Here is a 15,246-nt window from a genome sequence, read left to right on the forward strand (position 1 = left end):
AAAAAAAAAAAAAAAAAAACTTAAAGAGTGTGAGTTGAGATTAAATAATTGTAATCTCATCTAATTTGTAAGATTTCTACAGTTTTATGGACGTAGACAATTTGCCAAATCACGTATATTGTATGTCGTGTCATTGATCGTGCTTGTTTTTGCTTTAGTTACTCATCCTTGGTGTGTATATTTTGCACAATAAAAAATACTAGAAGATGGAATTGAGAAAAGTTGTGACTATAATCACTTTGTTTATGATTGTACAAGGAAAATATTCAGTGATATGCGAAGAGTTATTATTCATCCAATATATGCAGCTGCAACCTTTTTAGATCCAACTTATATGTTAAGTGACGGTTTTAAGGAAAATGACGAAATGACAGTTTAGATCCAACTTTTTAGATCATTCTTGATAAACTTGGTGAAGATAACGATGGTTTGAAGGATATATGTGGAGGAGCTGGTTGACAAATACTACATGAATTTTTTATCTCGATTTATTGACAAGACTATTTTCAAAGATTGGTTGATAAAAGATCCGAATCCTTTGTGGCTAAATAACTTTAGTAGCTTTATTTCCTTATATTTTTTTAACTATTTTTTTTAAATTTATTTATTTATTTATTTTTACTTTTCAAGTTATAAGTCTTGTGAATTTAGGAGGAAAACGTACTCCGAAAAAAAAATAGGAGGAAATCGGTGCGTTTGGCCTTGATGACTTTGCGGTTATATAATTGACTAGCAAGTAGGAAGTGTGGACTTTTCTGCATGATGTTTAATGTAAATTTAAAAGTCCTAAATTATTTTCTTTCTTTTGAAATTCGAATTCCTTTTTCTTTCTTTTTTTTACGTATTTAACAATGTGTATTACTTTTCGTCACTAAAAATAATCTCCAGCAACGTTCTTCATTCATTTATTGGGTATTTGTATATTCAAATTTCAAGCTGACTTGAGTTTTTTTTTTTTTTTTATAGAGAGAGCTCCTTCTTCTCTCTAGAATCCCCCCAGATCAGAAACGGTGCGAAGCTCCTCCCTCCTTCCACCCTCCCTCATCTCTCAATATTCCTCTCATCTGTAGTGTTCTCCTTATATGTTTTCATTTTTGGGTGCTTTTAGGGCTAAGTATGGAGGAAGGACGATCTACTGCTCTCCAGCATCCAGCGACCACCACATGCCCTACTGCAGGCTTTCCAAGGTGCTGATCCTTCATACAAGCGAAGAATTTCGCCGAACGAAGCGACGCATGAGCCACAACTGCAGACCAAAGAGAGCGCGTGTATTCCACGTGCCACCACTTAGGGTGCCCTTCTACCGCCACACACAGCCTTTCTGGGTCCAAGACCATGGCTACTTCAGACCTGACCATCCGCCATACCTCCAAGGTGGCGCATGGTTCTCACGCGCCATCACACCCGTTGTTTGTGTTATTTTTTTCCTCCAAGGTTGAAAATGCATATCTATATTTTTCCAAGATTTAATCCATTATTTTTCTATGTTTTTTTAATTTCTATAATGTCTTTTGTTATTACAAAAAAAAAAAAAAAAACACACACACATAGTCTCTTGAACTTTCGTCCATAGAGTGTGTCCTGAACTTCTTCTTAGACGGAGGGTGGAGTTTGGTTAACTCTACTCCATTTTAGACGAAGTATGAGCTTTGATTTACTTTGTCTTGGGTAAAGTTGTGCTGTCTCTCAAACTTTAGATCTGTAGAGGTTTGCCACTTGGACTAGACTATGTCAATTACAGGTGTGTACTGGGAGTTATTAATGTTGTAGTTGGCTTGTAATGTATCTTTCAGGTCCAGTTTGTAATGTCCATTATTAATGAATGCAATATGTTTTTATAAAAAAAAAAAAAAAAATCAAACTGACTCTTTATTTATCTATCTACATTTCTTAGTATTATTTCCGACTATTTTGTTATTTCTTTCCAATAATTATTTTTTCAATGCTCATGTAGTCCATAGTTCAAACTTGACCAAAGCCGAAAAGAATAATCTTAAAAAAATCAATAATTTCATAAATATTTGAGAAATCTGAAAGGAATACAAAATGGGATCAGTTCACGTCCAAGAATGTTTCCGTAAGCACCAAGAAATTAAGCGTGTGATGACTCGTCGATGTTGAGTTTTGAACCAACATTGTCTCTTCTGCTCGGAGCTAGTAGCTATGTACCATAGCTATGCTTCACCCAGAGGATTCAACAAAGAAGAAAGAGGACAGATAGGGAAAATAAAATATTGTGAGATGAAATCAGATAGTTTTAGATAAAAGTTGAAAGTTGAATAAAATATTGTTATAAGATTATTTTTTAATATTATTATTGTTTTGAGATTTGAAAAAATTAACTTGTTTATTATATTTTGTGTCAGAATTTGATAAACTTGTAATAATAAGATGAGATGAGATGAAATATTTTCACTAGCTAAACGGAGGAAGTCTCCTATGCAAATTTGCTTTTGGAGATGTTGACTCTAAAAAATTAACACAAATTAACCATGGAAATATTCTGGTCTGAACAAATTGAGTGGACGAGTATAGTGCAATAAATAACTTGAATAAGTCGCCCATTAGAATGTATTTAATCTTCATATTTATTGTCGAGTTTCTGTTAGATTTGCCCTTACACATAATCTATCAAGAAACAGAAAGAAACCAAATAGGTTTGATTGTTGAAATTCGGATGAGGTGTCATATTGGATTCTATTATGAGATTTTAGATCTCATCACTGAATAATATGTTATGTTTTACCTGTGATCGGTCTACCTTTTTTATTCTTAATTTTCAATAATATACTTGTAAGATCACATAGGGTTAGATCTTCTGAAATTAATCTGACAATAGCGCATCTAATGGAGCTCTTCAAGTCCTGCATATTTTTCTTGAAAAGTAGTACCGACCATTAAAAGATGAAATTTTTTATATAGGTCTCAAAAGGTTTTTTTTTTTTCAAATACAATGTGTGAAACATTGTACAAATTAATCATTTTCCAAAAAATACTTGTGTTTTTGTGTTTTTTTTAAATCCATTTTATTTTGTGTATGCTGCGGCAAGACAAGAAAGCAACAAGAAAAATAATTTATTCATATGATCGATTTGAAAAGACAAATAGTACAACCATAATAAAAGCATAGGCGATTTTTATGTCACTCTCTTTTTCACTTAGGAAATGAAAATGGATTCGAACTCAAGATGATTATTTGACCACAGGTCAAGGAGAGGTGATTGACTTTCATATATAATAATTTAGGGAAATGCTTTGTGTTGATCAGATGTTTCATACTGCTGCCGGAGCATTACCCGTGGAGTTTTCACTAAATGCTTGAGGATTTGCTTCTCCGCTATGAAATAGATTGAAGACCCATTGGGATGAGTTGTGTAATCGGGCGTATATTCCATCATGGAAGAACCCAAAAATCTGTTGACGCGAGTGGTATAATACCCATATGGATATTGTGAATAGGAATGCAAAACATGGAAGTAAAATGAACAACCAAAAAGTTGGAAAGAGTATCAATAATAGTAGGACACAAGTTAGGACACCGGAAATATAAATGATGGGCCCAATGACATGACGGTAGCTTGTGTTTGGAACATGGGTTATCACCTCTGCTGCAACCATGTAAACCATTGATATCGGAATGAAAACCAGCACGATTATAACGCCGATCATATCCAACGGGGAATCGGATGAGTACTTCACTTGTAGAAGCTTAAGCAACACCTCAACTTGCTTGTTGATAATTCTTATGAATATGGCGGTGTAATCATAACCAGTCCCATCTTGCTCTCTTACACTACCAAACAAATAAAAGAGGGAAATGGGAAATTTAGTAGTGTCCACAATGAATTTCAGGAGTTGCTTCTCAAGAAGAAACCGTATTTTAAATGAAATAAGTAAAAGAGATGAAAAATAATACTACAAATACGGACTCAATATCCGGATTTCAACTTTTAAATCAAGCATATATATGTATGTGGTTGTCAAGTTTTGGTCAGCCCACGAATGAAATCAATCCTTGGAGGCCCATAGCCCTGTCCCGTCCATATCATATATGCTTGTATATAGAAAAAGTCAAGAATTTATATAAAAAGATGGGTGGTTTTTTTTTTTTTTTGGCTTCAGCGAAACTATATTAGGGGAAATATGGAAAACATTTACTAAGATCCATATTACTGTTGAGAGACGCTCAAAGAAGCTAGTTTGAATGCCGTAGATATTATATCTACATTGAGGATATGACAAATATTTCTGAAAAGAAAAAATTTAATAAATAAATAAATATGAAATATCGTCTCTAAAAAAAAAATGGAAACTTGCGTTTTGATGTGTTGGGATGGGATCCACATTCAATTTCATTCTCAGATCGTCAAGCCTTTCTCTCTCTTTTTCCGTCTCTTTCTCACCGCAAAGAAACAGAGATGGGTGCCAATCACAACCGCGACGATCTGGAACAGTCAAAATAAGAAGAAGCTGAACAAGAGGAAGAAAACGACCATGACGCAAAAGGTAGATCCTTGGAGCAACGACCCAAAACATCGTCTTCACTCAATCAAGTAGAGGCCAAGCTCAAGGCCCTACAGCTTAAATACCCCTCCTAGCCCAGAACCCCAATCTCAAGAATGCCGTCAAGCTCTACCTCCACATCGGCGGAAACACCCCCATCGCCAAATGGGTAGTCTCAGAGAAACTCACTTCGTACTCTTTCGTCAAGACCTCTCGAATCGACGGTGACAATGACGAGGAAGGCGGAGATTCTTGGTGGTTTTTGAAAGTTAGTTCCAAGATTAGGGTGAAGGTTTCAATGGATGCGCAATTGAAGACTTTCGGGGATCAGCGTCGCGTTGATTTTGTGGCCAAAGGTGTTTGGCGATGAGGTTTTAAAGCGACGAGGACTATAAGGGCTTTGTTGCTAAGTTTCAGGAATGTTTGTTTGAGAATACGTACGGGGTGGAGGCAACCGAGAAGAATAAGGTGAAGTTGTACGGGAAAGACTTCATTGGGTGGTTGAAGCCGGGAGGCGAAGAAAGGGATCTGAGGGAGGGGGAGAAAATGGGGGTGACGGAGTGAGGGGATGTTACTAGGGTGAGGAACTCGAAGCGAGGGAGGTGAGGGCTTTGGGGACGGGAGGGGACGAAACGGATCTAAGTGGAGGGGAGAAAGGGATCTCGTCCAGTGAGGGAGGGGAGAAAAAAAATCAATTAATAATCTCTGAGAGCACTCTCATTGGAATAGTTAAATTAAAATATATTTTTTATAAATGTAAGATGAATTTAACTTTTAACTATTCTATTTATATAAATCTCTACATTAGAATAGCCATTTTTTTATTATATGACAATAAAATAATATAAGATGAATTTAATTTTGACTATTCACATCAAATCTCCAAATTGAATTATCTATTTATTCATTATATAGTAATAAGTAATTAATAATTTTAAAAATTTTTTAATTTTTTTAATTATGAATTTATTTTATTTTTTCATATTTTACTATTTATAATATTATATATTAATTTGTAATTGTATTCTAATTATATTTTTTCAATTATCATTTAAAATTGAGAGAGAAATAATTAATATTAAAAGGAAAGAGAAAGAAATAATATAAAAAGGATTTGATGAATGAATAGTGTCTTCCAAATTTAGAAATTAGTTTGGATATTACTGTAGCTATATTCCAAATATGAGCAATTTATCCAATTCAATGTGAATGCTTTTAGCTAATTCAATGTGAGCAATTTATCCACCTAATCGCTAAATTCTCATTGAATTTAGCTTTTAGCTAATCCAATGAGAATGCTCTAAGCATTACATATTATATTTTTTATTTTATTTTATTAAATGTGTAATATATAGATAATAAAAATAAATTAAATAAATTTAAGAACAATAAAATTAAAAAATATAATATATTATGTGCGAAAAAGATCAATAATAAAACTGGAAAGAAATTCAATCGTGACGTGTTCGCTCAACTGCGTTGTGTGTTCTATTATATCGGAGGTTGAGTATAATATTTCCTAATTAAAATAGGAATAATAAACATCCAATGCCAGAGGGAACAACATTTGCAGGATCCTGCCGAGCTATGTTGGTAAAACTTAGGCCTCGTTTATTTTTCAAAAACATCTCATCTCATTTTATCTCATTTCACTTTATCATTATAATTTTTTCAAATTCTTATACAAAATAAAATAAATAATTTAACTTTTTCAAATCTTAAAATAATAATAATATTAAAAAATATATTTTAATAATATTTTATTTAATTTTTTAACTTTAATTTTAATTTATCTCATCTCATTTTATCTCTAAAAATAAATGAGCCTTAAGCTTTGAAAATTATCATGAAAATTTAGTACGAAATGATGAGACAATAAATTTGGAGTGAGAACTAACCCGATCAGATTGTTGGAGTTGCTGCCGCTATCCATTTTGATTTGCTACTAGACCTAGATTCTCTCTCTGTGTGTTGTGTCTTGACTAAACTGATACGGATAATCTCGTTCTTATCTGGCTATTTATAGGTCCTTTCTGGTCGATGGACCGTGGATGTGGCTTCCACGAAGTTTACATTATTGACGTAATTGACGTGAAGTAAATCTACTGCCGTCCTTTTCCTACTCCACAGTGCACACACCGTGGTGACACGGCTTTATAAAAGGGATTTGTTATGCATCTGCCTACAATGGCACACACTTCACATATTTTTTTTTTTTTACACTCAATGCATTGAGTGTGTGCCGGTGTAGGCAGATGCAAAAATTTTTCCTTTATAAAATCTATCTTTTTCTGACAAAGGAATTTAGGATTTGTTTATTTTTAAAGATGAGATGAGATGAAATGAAATGAAATGAGATTAAAATTAAAAAGTTAAATAAAATATTGTTAAAATATATTTTTTAATATTATTTTTGTTTTGAGATTTAATAAAGTTAAATTATTTATTTTATTTTGTATTGAAAGTTGAGAAAATTATAATGATTAAATGAGATGAGATAATATATTTTCTGAAAGAGTACTGCTAGAGCCACTGTTGGAAGTCACCTCTGGCTCTAGCATATGTTTTAAAATATGTTTTTTTTACAGTTATTTTTTATAGAAAATTTTTTAATATTTTTAGATATTTAAAAAAATAAAATAAATTTATAATATTATTAAAAAACAATTCTTTAATCATGAAGTAAAAAAAATTTATTAAAAAATACTTCCTTGATCACGAAGTAAAATAAAAACTTCTTTGATCACGAAGTAAAATAAAAAAAAAATTTATTTTATAATTAAGGAAGTATTTTTTAATAATATTATAATTTTTTTTTTAAATATTTAAATTTGTAAAAAACTTTATATTAAAAAATATATCAAAAAATATATGATAGAACCAACGGTGACCCCAGCGGGGAGTCACCAACGGTCGCTCTATCATTTTGCTTTTCTGAAAAAAAACAAAGAACCTATCAGACTGTCGTATTAAATGCCTTCCCCGACTTTATGATTCGACTCAAGTCTGACTTTAACCTCCAACAAGTCTGCTTATTCAAAATATTCAAAGGTCAAAAAAAAAAAAAAAAAAACCAACTCTGCTTATTCGACTCTCTGATATTCGACTACTCTGCTTATTCGACAACTCTGATATTATATTAGAAAAACTCTACTTGCACCCGGGATGGGAACCCGCCGCGTACACGTCCTTCTACGTGTGAAAATAAAACGAAGCGTTTCGTTAAATTTGGCTAGTTTGAAACAGAAACCCACAGATTGATTTCATCTTCTTCTTCTCATCTTCTTCTTCCCCGCGTACCCCACCAAGCTATTCATTGCAAAACCGATTCCGTGAAAAAATGTTCATAATCAAAACAAAAAAGCCCTACTTTCTACTACAATGCGCAGGCATTTAATCTCTCTTTCTCTTTTCTTTTCTTTTCCTATGCACAAATGCAGCATACATCCAAGTTCTAGATCTGTTTTATTTCATCTATTTTTTTCCAACCACATGCACACGGAAACACCCACACGAAGCTGACGAACAGAGATGCACGTTCATCCATCGAATCTCATATTTGTAGGATATTCTATTGTGATTTTTCTCTGTTTTCTTGGCAACCAAACACACTGTTACGGACTATTGCGTGATTTTCTTCTGTTTTCTCGGCAACCAAACACACTGTTACGGACTATTGCGTGATTTTCTTCTGTTTTCTCGGCAACCAAACACTGTTGCAGGAACTTGTTCTTATCCGGATGAAGAAGCAGCGCGAGCCTACAGGACAATTTCTTCTCCATGGCTTTTGGTGGTTTCAAATACTGAAGATAATAAAAAAAAGGAAAAAGCCAATAAAACTTACAAAAGAAAAGTGATGGAAGATTTGCGAGATTCCATTTTTCTGGGATGGATGACTTGCAGAATCCATTTTGGCGCTGTGTAAACTGTAAAGTTGAAATCGTTTGTTTTTTTTTTTTTAATAATATCAACTGACCACGTCAGCGATTCCCCAACAGGTACCCAACGCCGGGTACCTGTAGCAGAACTGATTATATTATACTCCAACAAGTCTGCTTATTCGACTACACTGACATTATACATATATTATAAAAATATATATTTATCTATATATTTATACTATAACTTATATAATTAAATTCAATAATATATTATTATGAGCTAATTATTATAAAATAATATACCTACACTATAATATAAATAGACTAATAATAATTTAATATATATAAACATCATAATATTACTATCATACATAATCAAATATTAGACACTAGTATTTAAATAAATTTAATATAATAAGTTAATAACAAATATACTAATTTAAATATAATAACATGTAATTAGACACTAAAAAGTTTAATATATAATTAAGTTAGAAATAAGTAAGACATTAGTATAATAAGATGTAATACTAAATGTTGTGATCTTAGTTGTTTAGTATGTTGTTAAGTATGAAGTATGATTTAAGTATTTGAGATATTTCAGTTTGGTGGATGGTATTGCTAAAAAAAAAATTATCCGCTGTGAATATTGCATAATGCTAGATGCATGTTAGGAATATTGCATCTTATATGTCATGAACGGGGGCAGATAACTTTTTGTTGCATGTCTCGACGCTTCAAATATCCGTCCGATCCCAAGCGGAATTTGAAGGCGTCACACTAAAGTATACTAACATGTAATTAGATACTAGAAATAAGTCTAGTGTAGAAATAAGTTATAAATAAGTTAGACATAAATATAATATAATAATATGTAATATTATAGTATAATAACATGTAATTAGACACTAAAATAATATGTAATACTATAGTATGATAACATGTAATTAGACATTATAGTATAAGTCTAGTATAAAAATAAGTTAGATTAGGGGCGTAACCGATCCGGTCCGGTCAAGTTTTGGACAAAATCTAAAACCGAACCGGTACATTATTTTTCAAAACTGATTGCGTCCCGGTTACACTCATAAACCAGTACCTCCGGTTTCCTGTCTGGTTTTTCAATTTTTTTAAAATGTCAAAAACATATAATAAAATGTTACTTCTTATGATAAAATGTTATTAATAATTTAATATATATATTATGTTTAAAGCATATGATCAATTAAATTTTCATCTTTAAGATTAAACTTTTATTTTATAAATTATAATAACATTATCTTATATATAATTATATTAATAACATATGATCAAACAAATTATAAATATTTATATTTAAGATTAACATTTTATATTATAATTTATAAATTATAATATGAAATTATTTCATATATGATATATAATTATATATATTATATATAAAAATTTAATATATAATTGTATATTATATAAAACTTATATATATAAGTATTTTGTATAATATATAAAATTAATTTATATATATATATTCCAATCAGTCCGGTTTGGTCCCTGAAACTATGGAATCAAAACCGGACCGGATCCGGCCGGTTTTCATAATATAGGAACCGGTTCAAAATCGGATCAATCGGTCTAATTCGGTCCGATCCAGACCGGTTTTTCGATTTAAATTTACACTCCTAAGTTAGATATTAGTATAGAAATAAATTAGTAGTGAACCATTAAGTTTTTATTTTTAATTTTTTATAAAAATTAAAATTTGAAAGCCTATAAAATGTCTCTTATATCACACAAATTAATGGTAACAATTATTGTGTTTTCTCCTCAGTTAAATTTAATGCTCTCCCTAATCTTTGAAAAAGAAAAATGTTAACTGCAATTTAAAGAAAAAGACAAATCAGCCCAAAGAAGAGGCAGCACTACCCCCATTTTCTTATGTAATTGGCAAGGTGTAGAAATCTCATTGTGACGGACGTATTGAACGGCTACTTCTGTTCATTCTTTCATAGAAGGAATCACGGCTGAGTTAGAAAAAGAGACCCACAAAATAATATAAACTTAATCGTATGAATACATTAATAAGGACAGTTACCATGCCTTTTTGTCAAATCATACAGAAAAAAGTCGTGGAATCATTGTCATGATCGTGTTAGAAAATTCTGTAAACAAAATACAAGTATAAAAATAGTACCCAAGCGAAATCGTTAATGATGATGGGACTTGAAAACTTAAAGTACTTAAATCTTAAACCCATATATATGAAATTACCATTAGATTAGACAACACATAAGACAGGATTTTTTCTTTTAAAGGACATAAAACAGGATTAAGCAGTATGGAAAGATGTACATATTGACACAACGTTATACTCTACCTAGCACATATTAGAGGTAGATATAAGAGAGAATAACTAAATATATATATATATATATTTAAGATAAATGCTAATTATCATAGTAGGAGTCTTCAATTTAAAATCTGACTCTATATTTTATCTTAATTAATCAAATATTTTATGTATTAGGTTCATTTATTATAAGCGAGGAAAAAATATTAAAATAAAATATAAATAATTAATTGTAGTTATACGGAGTAAAACTCCTTTTCTATTAGGTTAATCTTTTGACATAAGCAATAATTTAATGCAGAGGAAAAGAATTAGAAAAAAAATATAATAAAAGTGGAAGTTTTGATGCGAAGGAGGGAGGGGAAGATGAGGCTAATGTGATGTCGGTCATGGTTTGTCTTCGGACTTCTCTGAGACGGGACGAATTAAAGAAAAAAGTTACGCATGAGTCGAAAGTCGCAGCACAATTCACGTCAATTTTTTTTTTTTTTTAACACTTAATACGTTGAATGTGCTGCGACTTCCAGCTTCCAATTGATACAAATGTTTTCTCTGAATTAAACGGCTACTCCCAAATTCTTGTTATTGATTTTAATAGGAACCTGGAAAGTGCAGTGGTAGACACAAGTGCGTCCAAATTAGGGACCCACAAACGGCTAGGTATCATTTACTTCAATTTCTTGCCGATATTTAAATAAATAAAAAAGAAAAACTATCAAAACATGCATCATCTTTTATAAGACCACGAACTATTCGGCTCTTTCCGTTTTATTCGCCTTCTGTTACTTACTAATCGATTGTTCTGTTACCCAATGCGCGCGTGATATATATTTGTAGGTTGGAAAATGCTTGAGCCACAGCTGGGGCCGGGGCTCCCATCGGAGCCTCCTGCTAGATCTTTTATGTGTTTTTTTTTCTTTTTTTATATATATATTTTTTACATTTTTTTAAATATTTTTAAAAACTAAAAAAATTCACAATAGAATTAAAAAAATACTTCTTTAATCATGAAGTAAAAAAATTAAAAAAAATATTAATCTTCTCATGACTGGAACTAATAAAAAAAATATTAATCATTAAAAAATACATTAAAATTTAAGAATTTTTTTTTATTTCTTAAAAATATTTAAAGTGTTAAAAAATTTATATAAAAAATATATATATACATAAATAGCCCTGCCCGAGCCCCTAGCGGTGGCTCTATATATTTAAATGTGTCAGAATCGGATGAGTTGTCTTGCCACGGGGTCCATTGTGAAGGCTCAACATTACTACGGCGCCTTACAGTTAATTTTTCATAAATTTGGGTATGAAAAATATAAGATGGACAAGTACTACTCGATCCAAGGAGCTGGTTACGCATGCCAATTCAAGTGGTTTCTCTCCTAGAAATGCTCCATATATGTGGCCTATCTTACTGTTCCCTCACTTTCCCTCGCTTTTCGACTGCATGTGCAGTAAATCACTTTCGTACTTGAGCTTTTATCTTACTGTCTCTGCAGGTCGCCTAAAAAACAAGCAATGCCACTTTCATCACTAAAGATGTTTAGTACAAGAAGAAGATATTCTCATCTTAATTGTTTCCCCACATGGTGCCGAATTGACTACAACTATATACGTATTTGCACCAGATGAAGGTGAAGCCACTTTAACGCCTTCAGCATCGGTTCCTGGGTAGGCACCATTACTTGTATCAACACAAGTGCCTGCTGCTCCCTTCGGCCACCTCCTCCATATGGCATTGTTTCTAATCTCATTTCATTTTCCAAGCATTCTCTAAATTTACTATTATACGAGAGTTGATTGCATGCTATAGACATAAAGAAATTATGTAAAAGTAATCCTACAAACTGACATGATTTCATAAACTCTCCTAATGTTGTGGGGGTTCTCCAAGCTATCTCGGTCATGAACGGGTTCTGGGACCAGACCCCCCCAACAAGGCTGTCAGGGTGATCTTATCATCTTGGTCGTCTGTGGTCGTATGCTCATGATTGAATCGAGAGAGGTATGATTTCAGGCTTTTGTCATCCCGTTGCTTCACCGTTAGGAGGCAGGAGGTTGGGCCCCTCCTCTTCCAACTCGCGATGAACTACGCCAAGAAGAGACGGGCCAGCTCGGCGAGCTGTCGATAGAACCGAGTGGCGAGGATCCGAACCAACCCTCGCCTCCCCCTCCAATGTGAGCGGGAATGCTTTGCACACGATTTATCTTGAGAAACCGTGAGGGTCATGTGGGTCTTTGTACGTTTCCAAGTGCTCAGGGGGTCCTTGGACCAGTCGTACGCATCTACTAGTGGAACTTTGAACTTGGGGGAAGAGGAACCGCGATGACTTCGGCACTATACGGTAGGTGCTGCTAAGCACTTGTTCCACCATGGTTGACGTGCCTATCTGTTTAGCCATTTCAACATATTTATCCCTGAGCTCCTGAAGCTCAAGGTACATTCTGTGCCTTTCTTCTTCTGTCGCGGTGGCCTCTGAGATCCGTCGTGATTCGGCATGCTAGCTGGGTTCATCTCCCTCCTATTCCCTTTCGGTTCTCCGCAGAGCGATATTCTCCTAACATAGAGCTGCTACCTCTTCCATAAGTTTTTGTATGGTTTCACTCATCTCACTGACCTTTGTTTCCATCGCTTCAAACTGTTCTTTTCCTCGTCGTGATGCTTGGGAACACGTGGTTGTCAACATACGGAGCGCACACTACTATTGAAAAAAGGATCCCACAGATGGTGTCACTGTTGATGTTGTGTTTCGCTAGCCTAGCAACTCCACGGGGACTCGCCATGCTCACATGCAACTATGATGAAATGAGAGCTTTAGGGACATAGGTGTCGTGCTCAAATGCGTCCATTCCTTAGGCCTACCTAGGCATTGAGGTTTAGGGACCAGAATTATCCTTAGATGTCGGCTAGTAGTGGTGTCAGACAATTCTACCTTCTATCCCTGGCCAGTGAGTGTCGCTCAATCGCTTCTCCTCCTGGGCCTACCTAACCCGACCAAGCCTTAGTCCTCAGCCCTAGAACTGCTCGGGCCTTGTGGGTCGGGCCTGCTCCTCCTAGCCCAACCCTGGGGATTACTCCCCTCATAGGATTCATTGGGACCCTCTCCATGAAGAACATATCTACCATGTGGATATCATTGCATATGCACATAGAGGGGTGGCCTGCTTGAAGTCTTGCAAACATGAGTCCCTAAAAAGTATTCAAGGAGCCATATTTCCTACAATCGAGTTAGTTTGGCCTGAACATGTTGTACAACTAGTCCTCCATGATGACTATGGTGATGAAAGAGTTGTTATCCCTGAATCCCGCCCTATTAAGAACATGGTTTCTATGAATTATCCTTGGATTTGCGTGACTCATTGTGCTAATGGTGAGATTATACGCTTCCTTAATGATATATTCATATTCCTGGTTCCTACAATCAATCTTGTGCGGTTTATATCTTCATATATATATATGCTTACCCTCATTAAAACCTGTCATCAAGAAGAGCACCACCAACAATAAAAAATGTTGTTTCCATTTTTTATCTTCTAAAATCAATTTCGGATGTTGAAGATGAGTTACAAGCCGTGCAGTTTTCTAAGATAATATCATCGAGTGATTGGATGAATTAGTTATTGGATGGTGAGCAGGAGGTAGCAAAACATTCTAGATGTGCAAAGCTTGTTGATTACATTATTCACTGTACGTAAAAAGTTTTGGAGTCGAGTGAAAGCTGTAGCACAAGTGTGGTTTCCACTGTTTCAGACTCGTTGCCTAGTTAGTGGCAAGGGCTCTACTTCAGGATACTTATATGAAATGATGAAAGGTTAAAAAATGCTATTGAGAAATGTCGTGACAATGATTACTTCATTTATGAGATTGCATGGGAAGGTTTCAACACAATGCGAAAGGATATTATTCATCCAATACATGTAGCTGCTGCCATTTTAAATCCAGCTTATATGTGTAGTGAGAGTTTGAGTTAGAAGAATGTTGAAATGATCGACGGTATAAACTATGTCTTGAAACATCTAGTTGTGTTGGATGAAAAGGAAGCCTTCAGGAAGGAAGTACAACAATACCGCATGAAAATGCTAAGTTTGTTCACACCTGAAGCCCTGATAATGCTACAAAAATCCCATCCTCGTGAGTTCAATAGATTTTGTTTTCTTTCTTTTTTTTTTTTTTTTTTAATTTTGTCTACTTAAGTAATTATTTGATCATTTAAATTGTGTAGAAAAATGGTGGAACAATTATGAGAAGCATACTCCTGTATTACAAAAATATGTTGTTCTAATTTTGAGTCAACCTTACAGTACTTTATTTTGTTGGCGTTATCAATTGTCGCCCGATAGTAACGAGGATGATAACTCAAGTACATACAAAAGGAAGATACTTTCTAATCTTCTTAATAGTTTCGGAAACAAATGAAAAATAATTTTAAGTACATTTTTTAGAAATTAATTCGTCACTATATATATATAAATATATATATAATTATGTTAGCGAATTCCCTGGATGAAACCGGCCAAATCATGATCATGATA

At 33.5% G+C, this 15,246-nt stretch overlaps 1 protein-coding gene across 1 annotated transcript; it reads right to left on the minus strand.

The window, feature by feature from the left end:
• Window positions 1-3,273: 3,273 nt before the first annotated feature.
• Window positions 3,274-6,465, minus strand: LOC109015895. The gene is made up of 2 exons (XM_018998347.2): window positions 6,402-6,465; window positions 3,274-3,793 (listed from the first exon to the last, which is right to left on the minus strand). The coding sequence occupies exons 1-2, from the start codon at window positions 6,434-6,436 to the stop codon at window positions 3,274-3,276; spliced, it is 555 nt and encodes a 184-aa protein (XP_018853892.1). The 5' UTR covers window positions 6,437-6,465.
• Between the last annotated feature and the right edge of the window lie 8,781 nt (window positions 6,466-15,246).

The sequence above is a fragment of the Juglans regia genome, chromosome 14 (genome assembly GCF_001411555.2).
Source record: "Juglans regia cultivar Chandler chromosome 14, Walnut 2.0, whole genome shotgun sequence".
NCBI classification, from domain to species: domain Eukaryota; kingdom Viridiplantae; phylum Streptophyta; class Magnoliopsida; order Fagales; family Juglandaceae; genus Juglans; species Juglans regia.